At 59.6% G+C, this 19368-nt stretch overlaps 3 protein-coding genes across 12 annotated transcripts in view; 1 reads left to right on the forward strand and 2 right to left on the reverse strand.

Moving 5' to 3' along the window:
* LIMS2 (LIM zinc finger domain containing 2) overlaps positions 1-12457 on the forward strand; it is a 37077-nt gene extending 24620 nt beyond the window's left edge. For all 7 annotated transcript variants that reach the window (XM_080798536.1, XM_080798533.1, XM_080798535.1 and 4 more), the window contains exons 5-10: positions 7905-8054; positions 8711-8861; positions 9835-9927; positions 10474-10522; positions 10661-10736; positions 11339-12457. In XM_080798536.1, coding sequence (XP_080654662.1) covers positions 7905-8054; positions 8711-8861; positions 9835-9927; positions 10474-10522; positions 10661-10736; positions 11339-11486 — 667 coding nt within the window. In that variant the 3' untranslated portion in view covers positions 11487-12457. The remainder of the gene's footprint in view (positions 1-7904; positions 8055-8710; positions 8862-9834; positions 9928-10473; positions 10523-10660; positions 10737-11338) is intronic.
* On the reverse strand, positions 656-4652 carry GPR17 (G protein-coupled receptor 17; the record flags this gene model as incomplete). Its single annotated transcript, XM_080799651.1, has 2 exons — positions 4478-4652; positions 656-1738 (listed from the first exon to the last, which is right to left on the reverse strand). The coding sequence occupies exon 2, from the start codon at positions 1673-1675 to the stop codon at positions 656-658; it is 1020 nt and encodes a 339-aa protein (XP_080655777.1). The 5' UTR covers positions 1676-1738; positions 4478-4652.
* Positions 12458-12580: 123 nt separating the features above from the next.
* The window catches only part of MYO7B (myosin VIIB), a gene marked incomplete at its 5' end in the record, with an annotated part of 76987 nt that continues 70199 nt past the window's right edge, over positions 12581-19368 (reverse strand). For all 4 annotated transcript variants that reach the window (XM_080798531.1, XM_080798530.1, XM_080798528.1 and 1 more), the window contains 10 exons: positions 12581-13493; positions 13873-13992; positions 14194-14277; positions 14458-14574; positions 14864-15049; positions 15546-15652; positions 16228-16315; positions 16599-16712; positions 17813-17918; positions 18828-18983. In XM_080798531.1, the coding sequence (XP_080654657.1) occupies positions 13392-13493; positions 13873-13992; positions 14194-14277; positions 14458-14574; positions 14864-15049; positions 15546-15652; positions 16228-16315; positions 16599-16712; positions 17813-17918; positions 18828-18983 (1180 nt within the window). In that variant the 3' untranslated portion in view covers positions 12581-13391. The remainder of the gene's footprint in view (positions 13494-13872; positions 13993-14193; positions 14278-14457; positions 14575-14863; positions 15050-15545; positions 15653-16227; positions 16316-16598; positions 16713-17812; positions 17919-18827; positions 18984-19368) is intronic.

Consider the following 19368-nt stretch of genomic DNA (forward strand, 5'->3'; position numbering starts at 1 on the left):
CCTTGCGCAGTGAGCAAGGACCCAGCGCTGAGATGAGGAGCCCAAAGGCCGCGCTTGTTGGATGTCATTTGCTGGCCAACCTGGAATGTACCTACAACACTCAGTTACAAGTTACCGTCCATGTCCCCTAAACTCAGGGGTCATCTGGCAAAGGTGCCACCCGGGAAACTCATACTCCTTCCCCTCCATCAGGATTCCCACACCTCCCTTCTCTTGAGTCATTCGCAGCTGCCATCTGGGGTTCTTTCTGCAGAGCTCTGCTGCTGTGTGTTTCTCTTGGTGGGAAGGAGGTTGGGAGTCTAGCAAGCAGCCCTTGGGGAAGAAAGACATTCATTGTTTGGAAACTGTTCCTCTGGCCCCCTTTTGCCCCCCCTTGCCATGGGGTGAAGTCACTGAGTATCCAGTAACTGTAAGTGAGCAGGGCCAGCACAGTCTCTGCAGGGGGTGGGTGGCTGATTGGTCCCGTGGAGGGGTGTCCTCTTTTAGGGATTTGCACATGAGATAAGACAGAACCAGTTGCTGGGTGCTGAGTTCTGCCCTTGGAGAGACTGGGCTTCTCCATCACGAGTCTGGTGGCGTGCACCCTGGGGTGGGGTGGGGAGGTCCTTCTGAGGACAGTCTGTGGCCCTGGGGCCCAGGGCTGGCGTCCGGGGGCTCACAGCTCTGACCTGGCACTCAGTGAGCTCTCATTGGTTTTCCCTTCAAAGCTGGGGGGCGGGCCTGAGAGCCTTTTGCCACAGACCAGGTTGCACAGGGCATCGCGGAACTTCTCCGCCACAAAGAAGTACATGACTGGGTCCAGCGCCCCATTGAGGCTGGTGAGGCAGGAGGTGACGCGGTTTCCCAGGGCCAGGACACGCTGGGTGGCACATGAGGTCCCACTGCCGTGGTAGCGCAGCACGTAGATGGAGCGGTGCACATGGTAGGGCACGAAGCAGACCAGGAAGATGGCAAGCACCACGGCGATCATGCGGACCGCCTTGTTCTTGAGGCGCTTCTCGACGCGAGGGCCCTGCCGCAGGCTGCGGATGATCATCAGGTAGCAGGTGACGGTGGTGACAAACGGGAAGGTGAAGGCCACAGCCAGGGACACGAGGGCATGCTGGGAGGCCTTCTCCCGGTACAGCTGCAGGCAGATGACCGTGTGGTTGGTCTGCACGGTCTGCGGGCTCACCAGCAGCGGGGCCATGGCCACGGCCACCACTACCCAGAGGAAGGCGCAGGCCAGGTGTGCGTAGAGGGGCCTGCGGAGCTTGAGGGACTTGACGGGGTGCACGATGGCCAGGAAGCGGTCAGCGCTGATGCAAGTGAGGAAGTAGATGCTGGCGTACATGTTGAGGTAGAAGAGGAAGCCGGTGAGTCGGCACGGGATTTCCCCAAACGGCCAGTGGTTCCCAGAGAAGTGGTAGACGAGGCGGGTGGGCAGGACCAGCACACAGGACAAGTCGGCCACAGCCAGATGCATCAAGAATACGTTGGCGGGGGTGCCTGACTTGTGGTCCCGGACGAAAAGCCACAGGGCCAGGGCATTGCCAACAAAAGCCAGGATGAAATCCAGGAGGTAGAAGGAGGCGAAGAGGACGTTCTCCAGTGGCGTCTCCTGGCCACATTGCTCTGAGGTGACCAGGGAGGAGTTGGCGGTCAGACCTGGGGAAGCCACCTCCAGGCCATTCATGCTTCAGCCGGAAGCAGAGCTGGGGGACAAGCCTGGAGGGAACAAGCAGACAGGTTCCAGAGCCTGGGGCCTGTGAAGCGTCTTAGTTTGTCATCGCCTTGGGGACTACTGACAGCAGTCCCTGTGTTCATCTGGGGTGGGTAAGTGTCAGAGGTTTTCTGAAGCTCAGTAAAAAGCAAAAACAAAGCCAGGGCCTGGAGGTTGCTAGCCTGCTGCTGGGGCCGGCTTCCCACTGGCCACTGCATCCCTGCCAGGTGCACAGGAGCCTGGGTCCCCCTGGGTGTCGTCCCAGAAGTCCACTCTCTCAGACCATGGGGACAGTGGGGAGTGAATCCCATCTGTTTGGGCTCTGAGGTGGAGGGAGGGCCCCACATTTTCTGCCACACTCCCCAGGTGTGCTTTCTGAATGCTAGGGAGTGGTGCGAGGGGCCTTTGAGCTCCAGTCCCGATGGGCATGGGTAGATTGCCCCTTCCCTCCCTCCCTCTCTCCCTTCCTTCCAGATTGATTTACTGTTTCAGGAGAGAGCCCAAGTAGGGGGAGGGGCAGAGGAAGAGAGCCCTCAAGCACCCTGCTGAGCTCGGGGCCCAGTGCAGGACTTGATCCCGTGACCCTGAGATCATGACTTGTCCGGGCAGTGTCCGCAGAGGGGGTGGATGCCTGGCAGACCCTCACTCGCAGGGCAGCTTCTGGGGCTCCCCTGGAAGGCCCGCCTGTGTGTCTGCCATGCAGAGGGGCAGGAGAGGGGCTTGTGGGAGGGAAGCTGCAACCCAGCTGCTGGAGGAGGAGCACCGGCTGTGACCATGGCATGGTCAGGGCTGTTGGCCTGGCTGAGCCTGGCTCTGTACTGAGCGCTCGGGGAGCCAGAGCAAGTTCTCTGCAAGCGTCCCCTAGCCTCGCTTCCCTCAGGAGGCCTGGTGGCAGCTCTGTCAGCACAGCAGCCCCTCGAGGAGGAGGAGGCTGGGCGTGGCTGAAGAGCAGATGCGTGTGGGGAGGGCCCGGCACACCCCCTTTAGTAGACGGAGCAGGGCAGGTGGTTGAGACTGTGGGTGTGCTGGGCTGTCAGGCTGGGCAGCAGCTTGACCCTCCCCATCAGGCTTCATCAACCACCACTCGGGTCCTGCAGGGACCCCGCCACCCCCGACGGCATATACATGGAAGGGGGAGGGTGGCTGCCTGAGCAGGAGAGAGCCAGGGACAATGTGGGGAGGGGCAGAGAGCCTCTGGCCTATAACCATTCTCAAGTAAAGGGGGTGACTTTCCTAGTATTGAAGGGACCAAGGGAAGTTCCCTTGCCCGAATGATCTCGCCTGCTCCAGAGTGGGTCAGGCTGCCTGAGATCCAATAAAGAGAAATTATTGTCCTGCTGTTTCCAAGTGCATGTGACCTGAGGGGTTGTTGCCAGGGAAGCCCTGGCTGCTGGGAGAGGGGATGGGTCCAAGCAAGGGAAGGGTGATATGGAACCCGGGGCTGGGTTCGCTCTGCTCTGGGCTGCCCCTCATACCTGGACTCGGCCCCTCAGGGCAGTTGTCACCCAGCCCCTCCCTGAGGGCTGCTCATGGGTACTGGCTATCCACTCCGCCACTCCTAGGAGGCAGGCATTGGTAACCTCCTTTTATAGATTAGGGATTAAGAAGTCAAGGCTTAAAGTCGGCTGACTTGACCCAGGTCATTTGGCCAGAGACAGTGGCCCTAGATTTGGAAGTAAGCTCAGGGACACCTAGCAGGGACACCCAGCACCTCCCGGAACACTGCCTTGCCTCTGTGAGTGGCTGGGTGCCGGGTGCCAGAGCTGGGAGTGTGGCTCGGCCTCAGGGCTCGTGTTGGAATTGTCCCCCAGGCTCAGGGGCACCTCCTTGAGGTCTGGCCCCAGGACTGGTGATGTAATTTTTGGCACCCAGTGCAAAATGAAAACGTGGGGCCCCTTGTTCAAAAAGTAGGAGTTTCAAGATGGAGATAGCAAAGCATTACATCGATTGTGGGGCCTGCCTGGCTGCACTGGTTGGTGGCCGTGCCAGCCCCTGGCTGTTGGCCTCCTGCCCGCTGCCCTCAGCTTCCCACTAGCGCTGAACGCCACATGCATGGTGCTCTATCTGGGATCTAGACTCAATTTTAGAATGCTTTTAGGCTTGTTTCTGGTTTGTTGAGGTTTCTGTAGCTCTCCCATTTTGGGATTCTTGATACTGATTTTTGCAGCATGGTCTGAAATGGGCCCCTCTCTGCATACCCCAGACCTGCAAGCTTCTACCTGCTGTCGCTGGCTCCCCCCGTGGTGCTGCTCAGAACAGAGTGGTGTGGGCACGTGGAGTGTGCCTGGGCCTGGACCTCGGGGGCTCTGGGGCTATGGGTAAGCCAAGCTTCAGGGAACAGGTCTTGGGCCTCCATGAAGGGGAGGAGTGGGCAGGCGTGGCCTTAGGAAGGGGCTCAAGGTGGCTGTGGTAGGTGGGCATGGCTGTTTCCTCGCATGGCCTGAGACCTCTTCTTCCCCGCTCCTCCTTCCGGCTGCTCCCTGTGCTACGGTAGGCTAGTGGAGGAGAGCATGGGTGCTGATTCCAGCTGACTGTCATCGCATTCGCAATGCTGTGCATGAGGCACTTGCCCTCTGTGTACCTGACAGTGCAATGGGGGTACCACCTAGAGGGACCGCTGTGATTCAGACCAGGGCAGCCTTTGATAAATAGGTCATGCTATTATCCCAGAGAGTGTCTCAGGGACAGAGATACTGCCCATCCCTGCCCGTGCTCTGAGTTTGCCTCTGCTTGGCTCCCGAACCCCCTGCCTGCCCGTACCAGACTCTGGTCCTTACCTCTCACAGCCGGGTCCAGGTGCAAAGGCGGGAGGGCTACGGGGTGGCAGGTGGGCTGTGGCCAGTGGCTGGGGGTGCTGGCGGTGGGCTTCTTGCCGCTGTGGTGGAAGGCTGGCTATTTAAGGAGAGGAGGGGAGGCTGCAGCCCCTCTTGGCCCTGAAAGGCCGCTTCATTCCGAGAGGTTCCTTGTGTGGTGGGCCACTCCTACGGCTGTCTCTGCTGCCACTGGGTCGTGAATATTCCAGTGTGTCCCAGCCTGCAGTCACCCCTTCCCCCCCACCCCCGCCGACCAGCTTGGCCACTAAGCGTCACAGAGGCCGAGTGTGTGACTATGTTCGAAGCTGTGGAGTGGGCGCGGGCTGGGCGGGGTGGGGGGGGGACTGGCTGGGACAGACAGAGACAAGAGGACGTTTCAGCACAGGATAATTTCCTACCAGTGGGGGTCAGGGAGGGGCTGGCCGCCATGGCAACGGGCCTGGGCTCCCAAGCCTGCTGGGGGACAGTAGAGGGGGTCTTGTGAATGGGGAGGCTGGGAGGCTGAGGGGACTCTTTCAGGACACTCGCTGTAGGGTCCTTGTGTCTTGCCCCGTATAATTAGGCTCCGTTCGGACGTGTGGAATAAATCATGGCCTTTATCTTGGGCAGGGCACAGCTGCAGGCCGCCTCATAATGGGGTGCTGTCTGTGCCCGTGGGATGCAGCTCAGCCTGCGAGGCCTGGCCTTTACCTGTGCAGGCTCCTCCTCTGGACAGGAGGCCTGTGAGGAGGGCCACAGTGGCCCACTGCCTAGGAGTCCCCAGGTCTCCTCCTTGGGGTGGCTTGAGGCTGGGGGTGGGGATCGGTGTGTGGGCAGTGGCTGCTCCTGACACCGAACAAGCAAAGCTCGTTTGTCTCTGTCTTCCCCCAAGTGATGTATCCGGTAACATGGGGAACCAAATAAGCATGCCTAACCTCAAAAGACCTGTACATTTTTTAATTAAAAATATGTACTTAGCTATCATTGGGGAGTAACTACCATGTGTACTATCTTAAATTTGTTTTTCACACAGTCCCATGCAGTCGGGATTGTTGCCCATTTTACAGATGGGAAAACAGGCTCAGAGAGGTGAAATCACTTGCCAGGAAGTGGCAGAGCCGGGATTTGAACCAAGCACATGCCACTCCAAAACTTAACGATTTGTGCAAGTTAATGTTTTGGTTCATTCTGGTTTTTCTTTTGCACCTTGATGCTTGAATTCTTAGGTTCCGTCTCATTCTACCTAGAAAAAAATTCTGCAGATTGTCCTTAGATCTGATACGGGGATCTAGTCTGTTGGAAAGATGTTTCCCTGTGTGCCTGGGTGGCTCAGTCAGTTAAGCATCTGGCTTTGGCTCAGGTCATGATCTCGAGGTCCTGGGATTGAGCCCCGCATTAGGCTCCCTGCTTAGCGGGGAGCCTACTTCTCCCTCTCCTTCTCCTTCTCTCAAATAAAATCTTTAAAAAAAAAAAAAAAGATGTTTCCCAGCTAGGGTTCCTTGTGGGGCACTGGGCTCCTCAGTTTGGTCTCGGCTGGGAGTCAATGACCAGGGCCCGGCCCCTCCCCTGCGCTGCCTCACGTGGAGGTCCGGAAGGACTAGCTCACATCCATTTGATGCGAGAGTGTCTGGCTTCTTCTGTTGTTGGGTGATTGCTGCAAGTAGCTGTGAGGGCATCGATTGTTGCAGCAGAATTGTGGGGAGTTGGCCTAATCTCTATAGCTTTGGAACAGAAGTTATTCCGTATGGCTTGAGTGTTGTCATAACGCTAATAGTAGTTACCAAAATTGGGAGTGGGGTTGTAGGGCATAAATGCTGTGTCTGTGACAGAGGCACAAGCTGGTGGCAGGTGTGGTGTGGAGAGCATGAGCCATGGTAGTCTGGTGCCTGGGGGAGCAACTCTGCTCAGACCTGCTGTGGCAGGGGGTCTGGGGGTCTGGGGGAGGAGGTGGGGACAGGAATCGGGGAACCGAGGGGGCAAAACCTTAGTCAGGGAGATGAAGACTGCAGCGACAGGCCACGTTTATGTCCCGTGGGTAGGTGGAATCGGGTCCCCGGTGAGGGCCCCAGCTTTCAGTACTGGTCTGGCTGTACTGTCATGGAAGATGGTACCCACTGCCTCTCCCTTCCTCTCTTCTACAATCATTCATTCACTCACGTACTGGAGACTCAGCCTGAGCTGCTAACCTGATTGGGCACAGCCTGGAGCCAGTCAGCAGCTTAACAAGTGGCTACCGTGCACTCATTTGGGCCCCTTGGCCTTCCCACCCACCAGGGAGATAAAACACAAAAAAGGCAAGCAGATAGCAGTGTTGTGCTGTAGGGAGTCCAGACCCCAGTGAGGTGGCAGACATTGGGGTCAAGGCCATGGATAGTCAGTTGGCCTTCCTGGCCTCTAGGATCTGCCCATCACACCTGGTTGGAGGATCCTGAGTCTGAGAGTTAATTTCTTAACTAGAGTCCTTGATTTGCCCATAAAAGAGGCTGACTGTGGGTGTCAGGTCCCTGTGAAGGCTGCTGAGGGGTAGAAAACCTCCCTGTGGATGGGTGCCTGGGAAGACAGGAAGGCAGGGCCCGATGCATCAAGAAGGCTTACAGACTGGGGCGGCAGGTGGGGGATGGGAGTAATGGATTGGGGCCTTTGTACATCTTTGCTTGGGGACCCTGAATCTAAATTCCCGCCACCTTTGAGGCACAAGGAAACAGAAACCATGTTGATTTCTCTCTCAGTAGAGATCACAGCTGTTGCCCAATGCAAGGAGTAGCATCAGAAATTACTCTGAGGTCTTTACAAAAAAGACTCTGTAATGATAGTTCCTGGGTTTGGGGGCCTCTGTCTGACACAGCTGTGCTTGTCTTTGGAGACAGAAAGCCTGTAGATGTACGGGTCCCTCTTTGTCTGACAGACCCCAAAGGAAGGGGTTGTGCAGGCCAGATGGACCTGGCCCTCCGTGGTCTTCTGCTGAGCACAGCAGGGTTTTCAAGCTAACAGTCACGATTCAGTTACACACCCACGTTCAAAGATATTTGAAAATAAAATTATATCTGCAGCAAATGGCAATGAAATGTCTACTCTATTCCATACAATGTCCTAGGCTCAGAAAAAGTGGGGAGAAGAAAACTATCACATTTGCTCTACCATCCAAAGTCGGCAAACACCAACATTCTGGTGTATTTTGTTTTCCGGTGTCAGAGTCCTTTTAGGTGAGGGTACAGCTGTAGCCTTCATGGCCGCAGGATTAGTTAGCTTGCCTTTCTGGACCACTGGCTGAGCCTCTTGAGGCTTATGGGCACTGTTAAAGCTGCAGGCAGGAGCCCAGGGGCCTCTTCTCCCAGGAGGTGAACCATGCTGTGTGGGGAGGAGAGGGGGAGTGGGCAGTCGGCCCCTAACACTTGCCTCACTTCCCACAGGCACCTGTGCCGGCCTTGCCACAACCGGGAGAAGGCCAAGGGTCTAGGAAAGTATGTCTGTCAGCGGTGCCATCTGGTCATTGATGAGCAGCCCCTTATGTTCAAGAATGATGCCTACCACCCGGACCACTTCAGCTGCACCCACTGTGGGTACGTCCACAGCGGAGTTCCTGTGCCAGGGGCAGGTGGTGAGGTGGGCGGGACCCCCATCCAGGGCAGTGATGGGACAGGAGGGGTGGACCAGTCAGAGAGGAAGGTGAGGGGCGGACATAGAGGGCATCACTGCAGGAAACGGCTCCCTCTGGGCCCCCATTCAAGGAGCCCCTTGCATGAAGTCCCGTTGGACACAGGGTGAGGGAGGGCTGGGCCCCTGGAAGCTGGGAGGAAGGAATCAAAGGCTTAGAGGGCCAGGGCAAGGAGGAGGGGTTGGTGCTGGTGTTGGAGAGGGGAGGAGAAAAGAAAGAAGCTTCGGAGGATGCCCTCATCCCTGCCCCAGACACCCAGTCTGGTGCGGAGGGGCCGAGAACAGATCTGCTTCTCAGAGGGCCCGACAATGCACAACACAGACTGCCTTCTGCGAGGCCCGTGCAGGGAATCTTGTGCCCTGGGGCCTGTCTGGGGCACAGGAAGTTCCTGAAGAGACCAGAGATCAAAGAGCTGCCTGCCCTGGGCACTGTTTTGGACCGGAGTGGGTCCTCTCCGGAAGCTGCTCCCTGGGGCTGGAGGGGCTGGTGGGACCCACCAGTGCCAGGGAGGGCCCTGCAGCGGGGCAGCAATGTCACCTGTGGCTCTGCTCTGTCTCCCAGGAAGGAGCTGACTGCAGAGGCCCGAGAACTGAAGGGCGAGCTCTACTGCCTGCCATGCCATGACAAGATGGGTGTCCCCATCTGTGGGGCCTGTCGTCGGCCCATCGAGGGCCGTGTGGTCAACGCGCTGGGCAAGCAGTGGCACGTGGAGGTGAGTGAGGCCAGGAGGTTGGGGGGTGCCCCAGGCTCACTGTTATATGTGGAGTCTGACCCTGCAGCCCTTCCACGCTCCTACCCCCAGGCCATGGGGCTTGCTCCCAGCAGGGACCCTCCTCCTCGATGCTGCCCCTCCTCATGCCTGGCCTACCCTGGGAGACAGGAGACCTGAGTGCACAGACCACGGTCAGGCAGCTGCGCCCACCTACTTTCCTCCCCCTCTTGGCCCTCTAGAGGATTCCAAAGTCATAAGAAAACCTCAGGGACAGTCTGCTCAAGACACCCCGTGGGGTTATGGTTGGCAGAACTGGCTGTGTCCTGCTGCATAGAGACGTGAAAGCTGGGCACACCTGCTGGCTGAGCTCCTCGGGTGTGTCTGCCTGGGTCACCTGGAGCATTCACCTCTGCCCTGCAGGCTCTCACGGTCTTACAGATACTAGCTGGAAGGGAGGCTTCTGTTCCCTGATGCCCTGGCTAGGTCTGTGTCCCAGAAGCTGTCTTGGGTGGCCTCTTTGGAAAGGTTCTGATGCAGGCCGTGCCCTGGTCCCCAGCCCCCTGTGAGGAGGGCGAATCCCCATATACTGCAGGAACTGGAAGATGCTGCTCCATGACCCGGGGCCTGCAGGGGATGCCCATGGGAGGCAGACACATGCGGTCTTCTGGGGAAGCACCCTGCATATAACAGAGGAGCCCCCGTGGGGAGGACCCACCACACCCGAGGCACCTCACCAATGCCTGACAACTTGGGTGGAATTTGGTGGCCTGGGGGGCAGCCCTGGAGAGGACGGCAATGCGTGTCACTGTGCATTGGGGAAAGAGTGGGGCCTGCTCACTCATGGGAGGTCCATGGTGTTATCGATCCCACTGCCCAGTGGGGAGCCCACTGAGGCACTCCATCCCATGGGCCCCTGTTTCCCAGGGTGGCTGCTCCAGCCCTAAGCTGCCCTGACTTCCCCCTGTCCTCTCAGCACTTCGTCTGCGCCAAGTGTGAGAAGCCGTTCCTAGGGCACCGGCACTATGAGAAGAAGGGTCTGGCCTACTGTGAGACCCACTACAACCAGGTAGGGCCCGGGGGCAGAGGGTGGATGGGTGGGGCCTGCGGAGGCCCAGGTGTGGACGGCAGCTGTGGGGCTGTGGGGAGCCCTCAGGGAGGTGATGTGGTGTGAGCGCCTGGAATGCTGCATGTACCCATCTGGGCAGGAGAGGATGAGGGCAGCCCCTCCAGAACCCATGGGGGATGTGGAGGCCAGGCTGTGTGCTCAGTGTCATTTGAGACACTGACCCAGACCTGTCATGGGAAGTGAATGAGAGGGCTCTGTGAGGTCCTGGGCTCCTGGGGGTGACCTGTGCTGCCATCCTTCTCCCTCTTGCCAGTCTGGCAGAGCTGCCTAGTGGCGGTGGTCCAGAAGTTGGGGGTACGGCCCTGGCCCAGCCTTCTCATGGACACCAGCAGGAGCAACGGGGCCACCCTGGCAGGAAGGGCCCAGGAGTCTTGGGAGGATGCCTGAGAGCAGCTGTTTGGGGTGGGTTGGGGGCCAGGTGGCAGCCTTGGCCCCGAGCTGGGGCATGACTGCCTGCCACAAGTTTGACACCTGCTCTCCTCACAGCTCTTTGGGGACGTCTGCTATAACTGCAGCCATGTGATTGAGGGTGATGGTAAGGCTCCTCCGTCCCTGTGCCCCTCCCCCCTGCACGTGCCTGCTCTCCCTCCGGCATGTTGGTCCTGCAGCTGCAGACCCAGCTGGTCCTGGGCCAGCCTGGGCCTGCTCAGCCTGCTCGCCCCTGCCCCCACAGTGGTGTCGGCGCTCAACAAGGCCTGGTGCGTGAATTGCTTCTCCTGTTCCTCCTGCAACAGCAAGCTCACCCTGAAGTAAGTGGTGCCGGCCTCCTGGGGGTGCCAGGGCCGGGTGGGCATAGTGGGACCTGCCCAGCATAGGCCTCCTCCTGGAGCCTGTCGTGGGGGCTCCGATTTGAGCGCGCTTCCCCTGGGTTCTTCATCAGGCTTTCCCTGGATGCCTGCTGGGGTCCGGCCCTGGGGGTGCAGTGGCAGCAAGGGGCAACCCCAGCCCTATGGAGGCCGATTGAGGGGCCCCTCGGGCAGGGTGAGAGGGGGAGCGAAGTGAGCCTCCAACACACCAGCAAAGACACAGGGCTCTGAGGAGAGAAGGGCATTCCAGCTCAGGGAACAGCATGTTCAAAGGCAAAGGAGGCAGACCACTGGCTCCTCCATGAACCACAGGAGGTGCAGAAGGGCTGGAGCTGTGAGGTGAAGGGGAGTCCAGGTTTCTGAGGACAGCAGGGAGCCGTGGACGGTTCTGGAGTATCAGAATCTCCAGAGAGGGAAAGGAGGCCTGGAGGCCTGTTTCCTTGTCTACTGTGACCCCTGGCCAGAAGCTCATCCAGGGACCTGGACTGCTGTGGGCTGAGTTGGTGGGGCCCGGGGCTCTCCTGACTGCCGGACCTCTTCCCCAGGAACAAGTTTGTGGAGTTTGACATGAAGCCTGTGTGTAAGAGATGCTATGAGAAGTTCCCACTGGAGCTGAAGAAGCGGCTGAAGAAGCTGTCGGAGCTGGCCGCCCGCAAGGCCCACCCCAAGTCCGTGGGCCTCAACTCCGCCTGAGCAGCCTCCTGCCTGCCCTCCGCCTTCATCTCCCCCTTCCTGCTGGTGCCCCCTTCCCTTTGCTGCCTCTCCTCCTCATCTCTGCTCCCTGTCTGTGGCCTCCCCCTCCTTCCTTCCCTCTTCCCCTCCTTCCCTCCAGTAGGCTTCTCATCCCCTTCTTCCCCTCCCCCGTCTCCTTCCCCTGCTCTCTCGGCTCACCACCCACTCTTTTTGCCCCTAGTTCCTCGTCTCCACCTCCTCCCCAGGCTTCTCTTTTCTCTCTTGCCGTGGGCTCCTCACTTTCCTTTTATGCAGGCATGGGGCAGAGCAGGGCCCTGGAGCCTGTGACAGGCCTGTGCCCACAGCCTTAGGTCAGGTCCTGCAGGGATATGAGCAAATCAGGGCCTGGGGTCACCTGGCCATGGGGCCCTGCTCATCCCGACCTGTCCCATTCCTGCAGGGGCACCTGGCAGCTCACATTCTTCTGTGTGAGCTTGGCCAGCCTCCACCCAGAGTGGTCCCACTGTGCACACATGGCTCTGGGGAGGCCACAGCCAGGCAGCTGCTCCAGCCCCGTGACCCTGGCCATGCGGATGGGGGCCTCTGGGGAGCCACCTTTGACCCTTGGACACACACACACTCAACCATGTAGGATCCTTGTGCATAAACTGCCACCGCACCCCACAAATCATCAGGGGGGATACAGACCCCCTCCCATCATCACTCAGGAGGCCTCCTTCCTGAAATCCAATCTGGGCCACTGGCCACTGTGGTTCCCCCAAGCTCCTCTGTGGTCCCCATAGCACCTCGGGCTCCCTGTGCCCTCCTCCCCCCACAAGGGCACATGCTGATCCTCTGGGTGCAGCCAGCCAGGGACTAGAAGGTAGTGGGGTTTGGTGGGTGGCTCACTCCGACCCTCCAGGGACCACACTTCCTCCATGGCCAGCACAGGACCTGGGGCTTGCATAACAAATGAAGGCTTATTTACACGACCCCTTGGCCTGTGTGGTTTCTGTCGTGAGAGTGAGGAGGTGAGACAGCCCCCGTGGGCATACTGCTTTGGGGTTGTGGAATGCTTAGAGAGATGGACACCAAACAGGACAGGTGAGAGAAATGTCCAATTAGGACCCAGCTCTTGTTGCCCTCAGGCTTGGAGACCAGTCCAGCTGGAAACCCTCAGTACATGAAGCCTGGCCAGTTGGGGAAGATGGGTAGGATGGCACCTGCCAGCACCATGGGGATGAACCCAGGCCACTAAGGCCCTGCGTCCAGCTCTGCTCCCACCTGGGCACAGGCTGGCCTTTGTGGGAAGCCAGCAGCCAGAGAGGGAGGCCTGGCCGGCACCCCTACCAGGCCCTCCCACAGCAGTTATATGCCCCAAGGCCCTGTAGGGGAAGGAGAAAGGTGTGCCAAGGGGCTTGAGGGAAGAGGCAGGAGGGAAGGGGAAAGCAGACTAAAGGAGGAGGGAGAGATCAATGAAGTCATTCCCTGAGAATGGAGTTGTCCTCCAGGCATCCCTCAGAGGAGTCATCATGTTTTTTGCTTTCTCTGGAAGAGATCTTTTGCCGGCCAGTGCCTCCTAGGCCTCCTGCCTACCTGCCCACCCCCGTCCCCGCTTCTCTAGCACATTGCACAGTGCTTCAGGAATTTTTATTGAACATTCTTGGGGGAGTCCTTTCAACCATCCACCCATCAGCCTGGAGGCCTGACATTCCGGGCTCTGCACTGGGCTCCGCACTTTGTCCTCCATGGTCAGCCCCTCAGGAAAGGAGGCCTGCCTGGTATTCTGAGGGTTGTGGGGGGTGTGTTCTGGGGAGAGGGCAGTATGAAAAGCTGCCTGCAGAGGGCAGGCCCTGGGCCAAGAAAGGGCCTTTGGGAAGTGCCACCAGGGTAAGGATAAGTGAGTGGACACACCAGCTCCCGGTGCTAAGGATCAGCCTGGGCTGGGGCCTGGGAGCCCTGCTGCTTGTTCATGGTGCTCAGGAGCTGCTGCACGTACGAGGTCAGCAGGTCATCCATTTTGTAGCCCTGGACAGGGAAGGGTGGGGTTGGAGGCTGTGAGGGGCCGTGGTGTTGCCCTGCTTCTGCCTCAAGGACACACTGCTGAGAACAGAGTCCTCCTCCTTCCTCTGAGCGGCCCAGGACCACAGGGGGCCCACATCAGGCCTTGCCACCACGGTCCCTGGATGACAGTCCCAGGCTTTTTCTTGCTGGTCCTCCTTCCTGGCTCTGCTGGCCCACCCTGGCCTAGCCCACCCTGGGCACAGGAAGTCAGGCCCTCAGCGTAAGCCACTTGCCTGGTGGCAGTCTGGGGCCAGGGTTGGGGAAATATACTCCCTGGTGCCTCTGTGTCCTGTGTGTCGGTGTTGGGGGAAGGGACCAGAAAGCACCCAGGGCTGGGACTCACCAGAGAGGTCTCACACAGCAAGCGGCTGCCCCGGGCCAGGCTCCCCAGTGCCATGTGGAAGTAGGTGCTGCCGCTGCTCCAGCTGGAGATCTTGGTGAAGGGGTAGGTGGTGAGGAGTTCCTGGGGGTAGAGTGGGCAGGGTGGGTAGGACCCAGCTGCAGCCCAGGGGGGCCTAGGGACCCTGAGCCTGAGCTGCTTCTCTGGGGTCCTCCAGAGTCCATGGGGTCATGGGAGTGGGCATAAAAGGGCAGGGGGGTACCACCTGTGCAGGGGTGTGGGACCCTGGCAGCTTCCCCAGCCCTGCTGGGGCCCTGCTGCTACCTTGGTCTTGGGGTGGATAAGCAGAACCCCGTGCCGGTTGATGGCGATGAGGATGATGTCCGGGTACGAGGTCTCCGAGGTTTGCTGGGGAGGAGGGCACAGTGGTCACAGTCAGCCAAGGAGGCCAGGGGACCACTTCCCTGAGGCATACATGTGCACACATGTGCACACATTCTCCTTCCAAACCAGCTGGCCAGGCCCGCCCCTCAATGTGTGTTTAAGGAGGAGCTCAGGCTGCTGGGGCCAGAGCTGGGTGAGGCCTACCTTCACCTCGAAGAAGGCAGATCCAAACGTGGGCCACCGGCAGATCCGCTGGAGGAAGGCCACTTTGGCCTCCTCTACTGTCTTGTTCTTGTGTTTGTCATAGGCCAGAAGGATGTTCTAGGGGAGGTAAGGGCCAGTGAGGGCCTGAGCAGGCCGTCCACACAGAGTCCCCGAGGCCCCTGTCCAGAGCAGCGCCCGTGTGCTTGCAGCCAGCCTGGAGGGCACTTAGAGTCAAATGTGTCCTCTGCACACAGGGAACCCATCTCTGGGGTGCTGTGGACAGCATGGGGAAGGGGTGACAATCATAGACCCAGCCTACCCTCCATGCCCAGAAGGTGCTCATCTCGCCCAAATGGGGCCCGGCGCCCATGTACCCCAGGGTCCCCTCCCCAGCCCCATCAAGGACCTTTCTCCATTCCTCAGAGGACATGAGGCGTGTGAGGTTCTCAGGCACAAGATCCCGCAGGATCTTGGGGACACTAGCCAGCTGGGACCGGTCGTTATTAAACTGGGCCTTGTAGATGAGGCCGGCCAGGTGGATGGCATCCTCCCGCGAACACTTGTGGAACCCACGAAGGTACTTGGGCAGCTCCTGAGTGATGGACATGTTGGCTTTAGGCTGCTGCCCCAACCCTTCATGCTCAGGTGGCAGAGGTATTAGCTCTGGGGACAGCCAGGGGACAGAGCCAGCAAAACCCTAAGCCCTCAGGAAGGGTTTCTGGCAGGGGCAATGGCCATCAAGTCAGGGCAGGGCTCCCTGACATCTCACCATGGAGGTGGTGGCCTGCCCTACCCTTATGTAGTTGGGACCCTCTGTCCCTCCCCCTCCCAACAATTACTCTGCAGGGGTTGGTACAGTCAGTATCCCCCAAAGGCTGCTGTCCCTCTGCTCCTGGCTGTGGAACTCTCAGGAGCTCACCCTGCCCACCACTTGGGGCCTCAAGGGCCTCCAGAAGCCCCTGGAGAGGCTAGGTGACCCAGAGCAAAGCCGCAGCTGGCCTGCTGTCTCCTCTACTATCTCTCAAGGCAGGTGTGGGTGAAGTGATGGTGTGCCCAAATACCCACCAGGAGGGAGCCTGCCCAGGTACCTGGTGGTAATGAAGTATTGTGTCTGCATTTGTGTCCTTCCCTGGGGTCACGCTGAGCCACAGTTTCCGCATGAAGTACACCTGGTAGGGGAGCGTCACGGGGGCCCCTGGGCAGGGTGGGCAGTGAGTGCCAAGGCTGTCCTGTGGCCCAGCAGGCGCCTGGACCTGTGCTCTCCACCCCCTCTTGTGGCCAGGGCATTGCTGCCCACCTCCTGGGAGCACATGGCCTGCAGCGCGTGCACCCTGAGGCTCCCCCTGCACCCCTGCCATCGCTGCTGTGATTGCTCCTGACGCCTCTTCTGCCGGAAAGCCTCATCCCCTCTTCCTCCCTGACCCCCGACACTTTCTCATCCCTCAGGAGTAGTGCAGAAGCCACCCTCTCCAGGGATGTTCCTGGACCTCTCTGTGGGGGTCAGGCCCCCACAAAGCCTTCATCACCTTGCAGCCCAGCCATCTGTTCTAGGCCTGACGCCATGCCCTTCCCCTGCCCGCCTGGCCTCAGCTCTAGCCATACCCATGACCCAGAGGATTTAAGGGGGAATGAATGAATGAATGGGTAGGGGCCATGCAAGAAGTGCCAGGGGAACACTCTGTCCCTGGCCCAGGGAGGCAGACCGTCCTTTCCCCCGGACCCCTCCATCCCAACCACATCCCTCCTTTGTCCCCACCCTGCTCCCCTTACCTTCTTTCTGGGGCTTGTTTTTCTTCACCCAATCAGACACTTGCCGCAAGGAGTCAAAGAAGAAGTCTCCCTCCTTCTGGCTGATGACCTGGGGTGGGTGGGGAGGAAGGCAGAGGGTAAAAGGACTTCCAGGGGAGAGCCCTTCCCGGGAGGCGCTAAGGGCCTGGATCTGGTCAGCCCATCTATGGCTGGGGAGGCTAGGCGCTGCTCAGAGCTGGCTCCCACACTGTGCTGCTCCGTAAGCCCACCTCCCTTCATCCTGACAGCCTGTGTGTAGTGAGGGACCTGGCCCAGTACACAGGGGAGAACGCCACGTACATCAGACATCCGCCCGCCCTTCCCGCCACCCCAGCCTGGCCAGCTGAGCGCACCTTGTCCGCAATCTTGATGAAGAGGCTGCAGCCTTCCCAGGAGGCCAGCTGGAGCCTGGTGGCGACGCTCTGGCACACGTCCCGCACCCGGGTGTTGGTGCCCACCTCCAGCATCTGGGCGGAGAAGTAGTGTGTGCATGTCTCAGGACAACGCTCAGCCTGGGACTACCACGCACAGCCTGGTACTCTTCTCCTTAAGACTGGTGGGAGGGGCGCCTTGGTGGCTCACTCACTGAGCGTCCACCTTGTGATGGCTGCTCAGGTCGTGATCTCAGGGTCCTGAGACTGAGCCCCATGTGGGCTCTGTGCTCAGCAGGGAGTCTGCTTGACATTCTCTCTCCCTCTCCCTGTTTCTCTGCCCCACCCCTGCTCCTATGTGCTAACACGAGCTCTCGCTCTCTAAGTAAATAAGTCTTTTAAAAAAAGGAAAAAAAAAAAAGATTGGTTAGACGTGCTGTAGTCTGAGAAGGAGAAGCCTTCTCTTGTAGAAAACTAACCGTATGCTTATGTTGTTCGGTCAGAGGTCACGGTCTTGGGGGCCCAGGAGGCCTGGCCTTTGGAACTTGCTTTGAGAGCCCTGTGGACAGACTGTGGGAACTTCCCCTGTGGGACCCATAGTCTCCAAGACTGCAAAAGCCACACTGCTCTGGGAAACACTGCAAGGGAGCACAGTCCTCCGCCCCTCTGCTCCTCACTGCTGCCACTTGGCTGGGGGCCTCTCTGCAGGCCAGGGCCTCATGTTTCCCCTCCCACCGGTCCTTTACCATCCCCAGCAGCCAACAAGGGCTCTGTCCACAGGTGCCCCTAGTGGCAGCACCTCTGCTCCCACGCCCCAGGGCAGGGTCAGAAGCCTGTAGGGGTCCCATGTCCTGGGACTTAGCTTCATAGACCACCCTTGTGGCTTCCTCTCTCCTGTACCTTGGCCTGGAGTGCCCCCTGCACCTTCAGGACTTCCCACCACACTAGGCCTCAGGGGTGGCCACTCCCTGTGCTGGCCTTGAGCCCCTGAGGGTGGGGGGGGGGCACTCAGTTAACCTCTGATGGTCCAGGTAGGAGACTAAGAGGGTGGGAGGCTCCCTCTAACTCTGAAAACAGTGTCAGTCCACTTGTTTCGGCTCTCCGTGGGTAATCACGCTGCAGAGGGGCTTTGTGGAGGTGGGGGGCTGCAGGCGGGGAGCCTGGGAGGCCACTCCTTCGGGCAGGGCAGGGCTCACCTCGCTTGTGTCGTTGGGGAAGTAGATCTTGTGGCAGATGCGGGAGATGTTCTGCTCCATGGCCTCTACCTCCACTGGGTGTGGGGGCTGCTTCCGGGGCCCGGTCCTAGAGCAGGACAGGGCTGAACATGCTCCCCTGCTGACCCCAGCCCAGGCCCCAGCTACCCCCTCCAAGCTAAACCTTGTGCCAGACACAAACAAGTAACTCTGCACCCCCAGTGTAGGGTGTAGTACTCAGGGGCTGCCCCTGCCTGGGGAGCTCAGCACCACCCCAAGAACCAGCCTGGACTCACCTCCCAGGTGCCCCCCCATTCTGAGGAGGCGGCAAGGGGAAGGGGCCCCGGGCTGACCAGAGCCTCCTGGGTGGGGCACTGGTGGCCAGCGAGAGTTGGGTTCTCATTTTCACACAGCAGGGGCATTAGGCGGGAGTCAAGGACGCCCGCACCTTCTCTGAGGACCTTCTCTGAGGGCACCCACCTCCCCCTCCATGACCATGGCCAACCCACACTCTTCCATAGTCACAGGAGGCCGAGCCAGATAGGGCAGGTGGTGTGGATGAGAATCAAGGCAGAGCCAAGGGAGAACTGCCCCACGGTGGGAGGGCTGGCCACAAGGATTGGCAGGGACTGGCCTCAGATCTTGGTCACTCTTGCCTGACTGGGTGGGACGATGGTGGCTTGCGGCACCAAGGTCATACTGTGGCCTCCAGGCTGTTGTTCCCTCTGTCCCTGGACAGACAGCCGTTGGGGTAGGGATACGGCTAAGACCGAGTCTGCCAGCCGCCCCTACTGACCATCCAGGCCTCTCCGAGACCTTCAGAGCCTCCCTTTCCAGCTTCTGCCCAGCTTGCTGGGAGCCTGGTCCTGCTTCCTTAAACAGACACCAGCTTCTGGAGAGGACACAGAATCTGGCTCCACTGACAGGTGTCCCCGCTGGATCACGAGCTCCGGAAGGGCGAGATGGGTCAGCACCCACATGCAGACACTTCTGGGGGTGTGGGAACAGGCAGGCTCACCTCAGGATCCTCTGGAGGCGGCGGCTGCAGTCAGGGGCCAACAGCTTCTTCCTCCGCGTGTCGATGAACTTCTGAGTGTGGGGCAGCAGTGCCTTGCCAGGTGGGAAGAGGCCAGTGCAGAGCCATAGCAGCTGCCAGCCCCGCTCCTCGCTGTACCTGGGGGTGGCAGCACCCATCAGCCCAGAAAGGGCCCCGTTAGAGGCCCGGGCCAGCTAGGCACCTTGGGGAGATGGGGACAATGAAGCCTGCTACCCAGTGACCTGATGCCTCAAAAAGGTTTCACACACATAAAATGGGGAGGGGTACCATTGTGTCCATTTCAGGGAGGAGTGCACTGGAGTTGAGAGAGCCCATGGCGCACCCAGAACACAGGAAAAAGGGTGCAAGAAGGTAGGGACCAGGGCAGGTCCATTTCCTTCCCTGCTCTCACCACCCCCAAGAGGTCAGCGGGACAGATGAGGGTCCCCACCTTCCCACAGCCACTGTCAGCACCTGAGCAGGCTGGGGAGCCCCCATGAGCTGAACACTGGGCACAAGCCCT

Source organism: Martes martes, assembly GCF_963455335.1.
Source record: "Martes martes genome assembly, chromosome: 3".
Lineage (NCBI taxonomy): Eukaryota > Metazoa > Chordata > Mammalia > Carnivora > Mustelidae > Martes > Martes martes.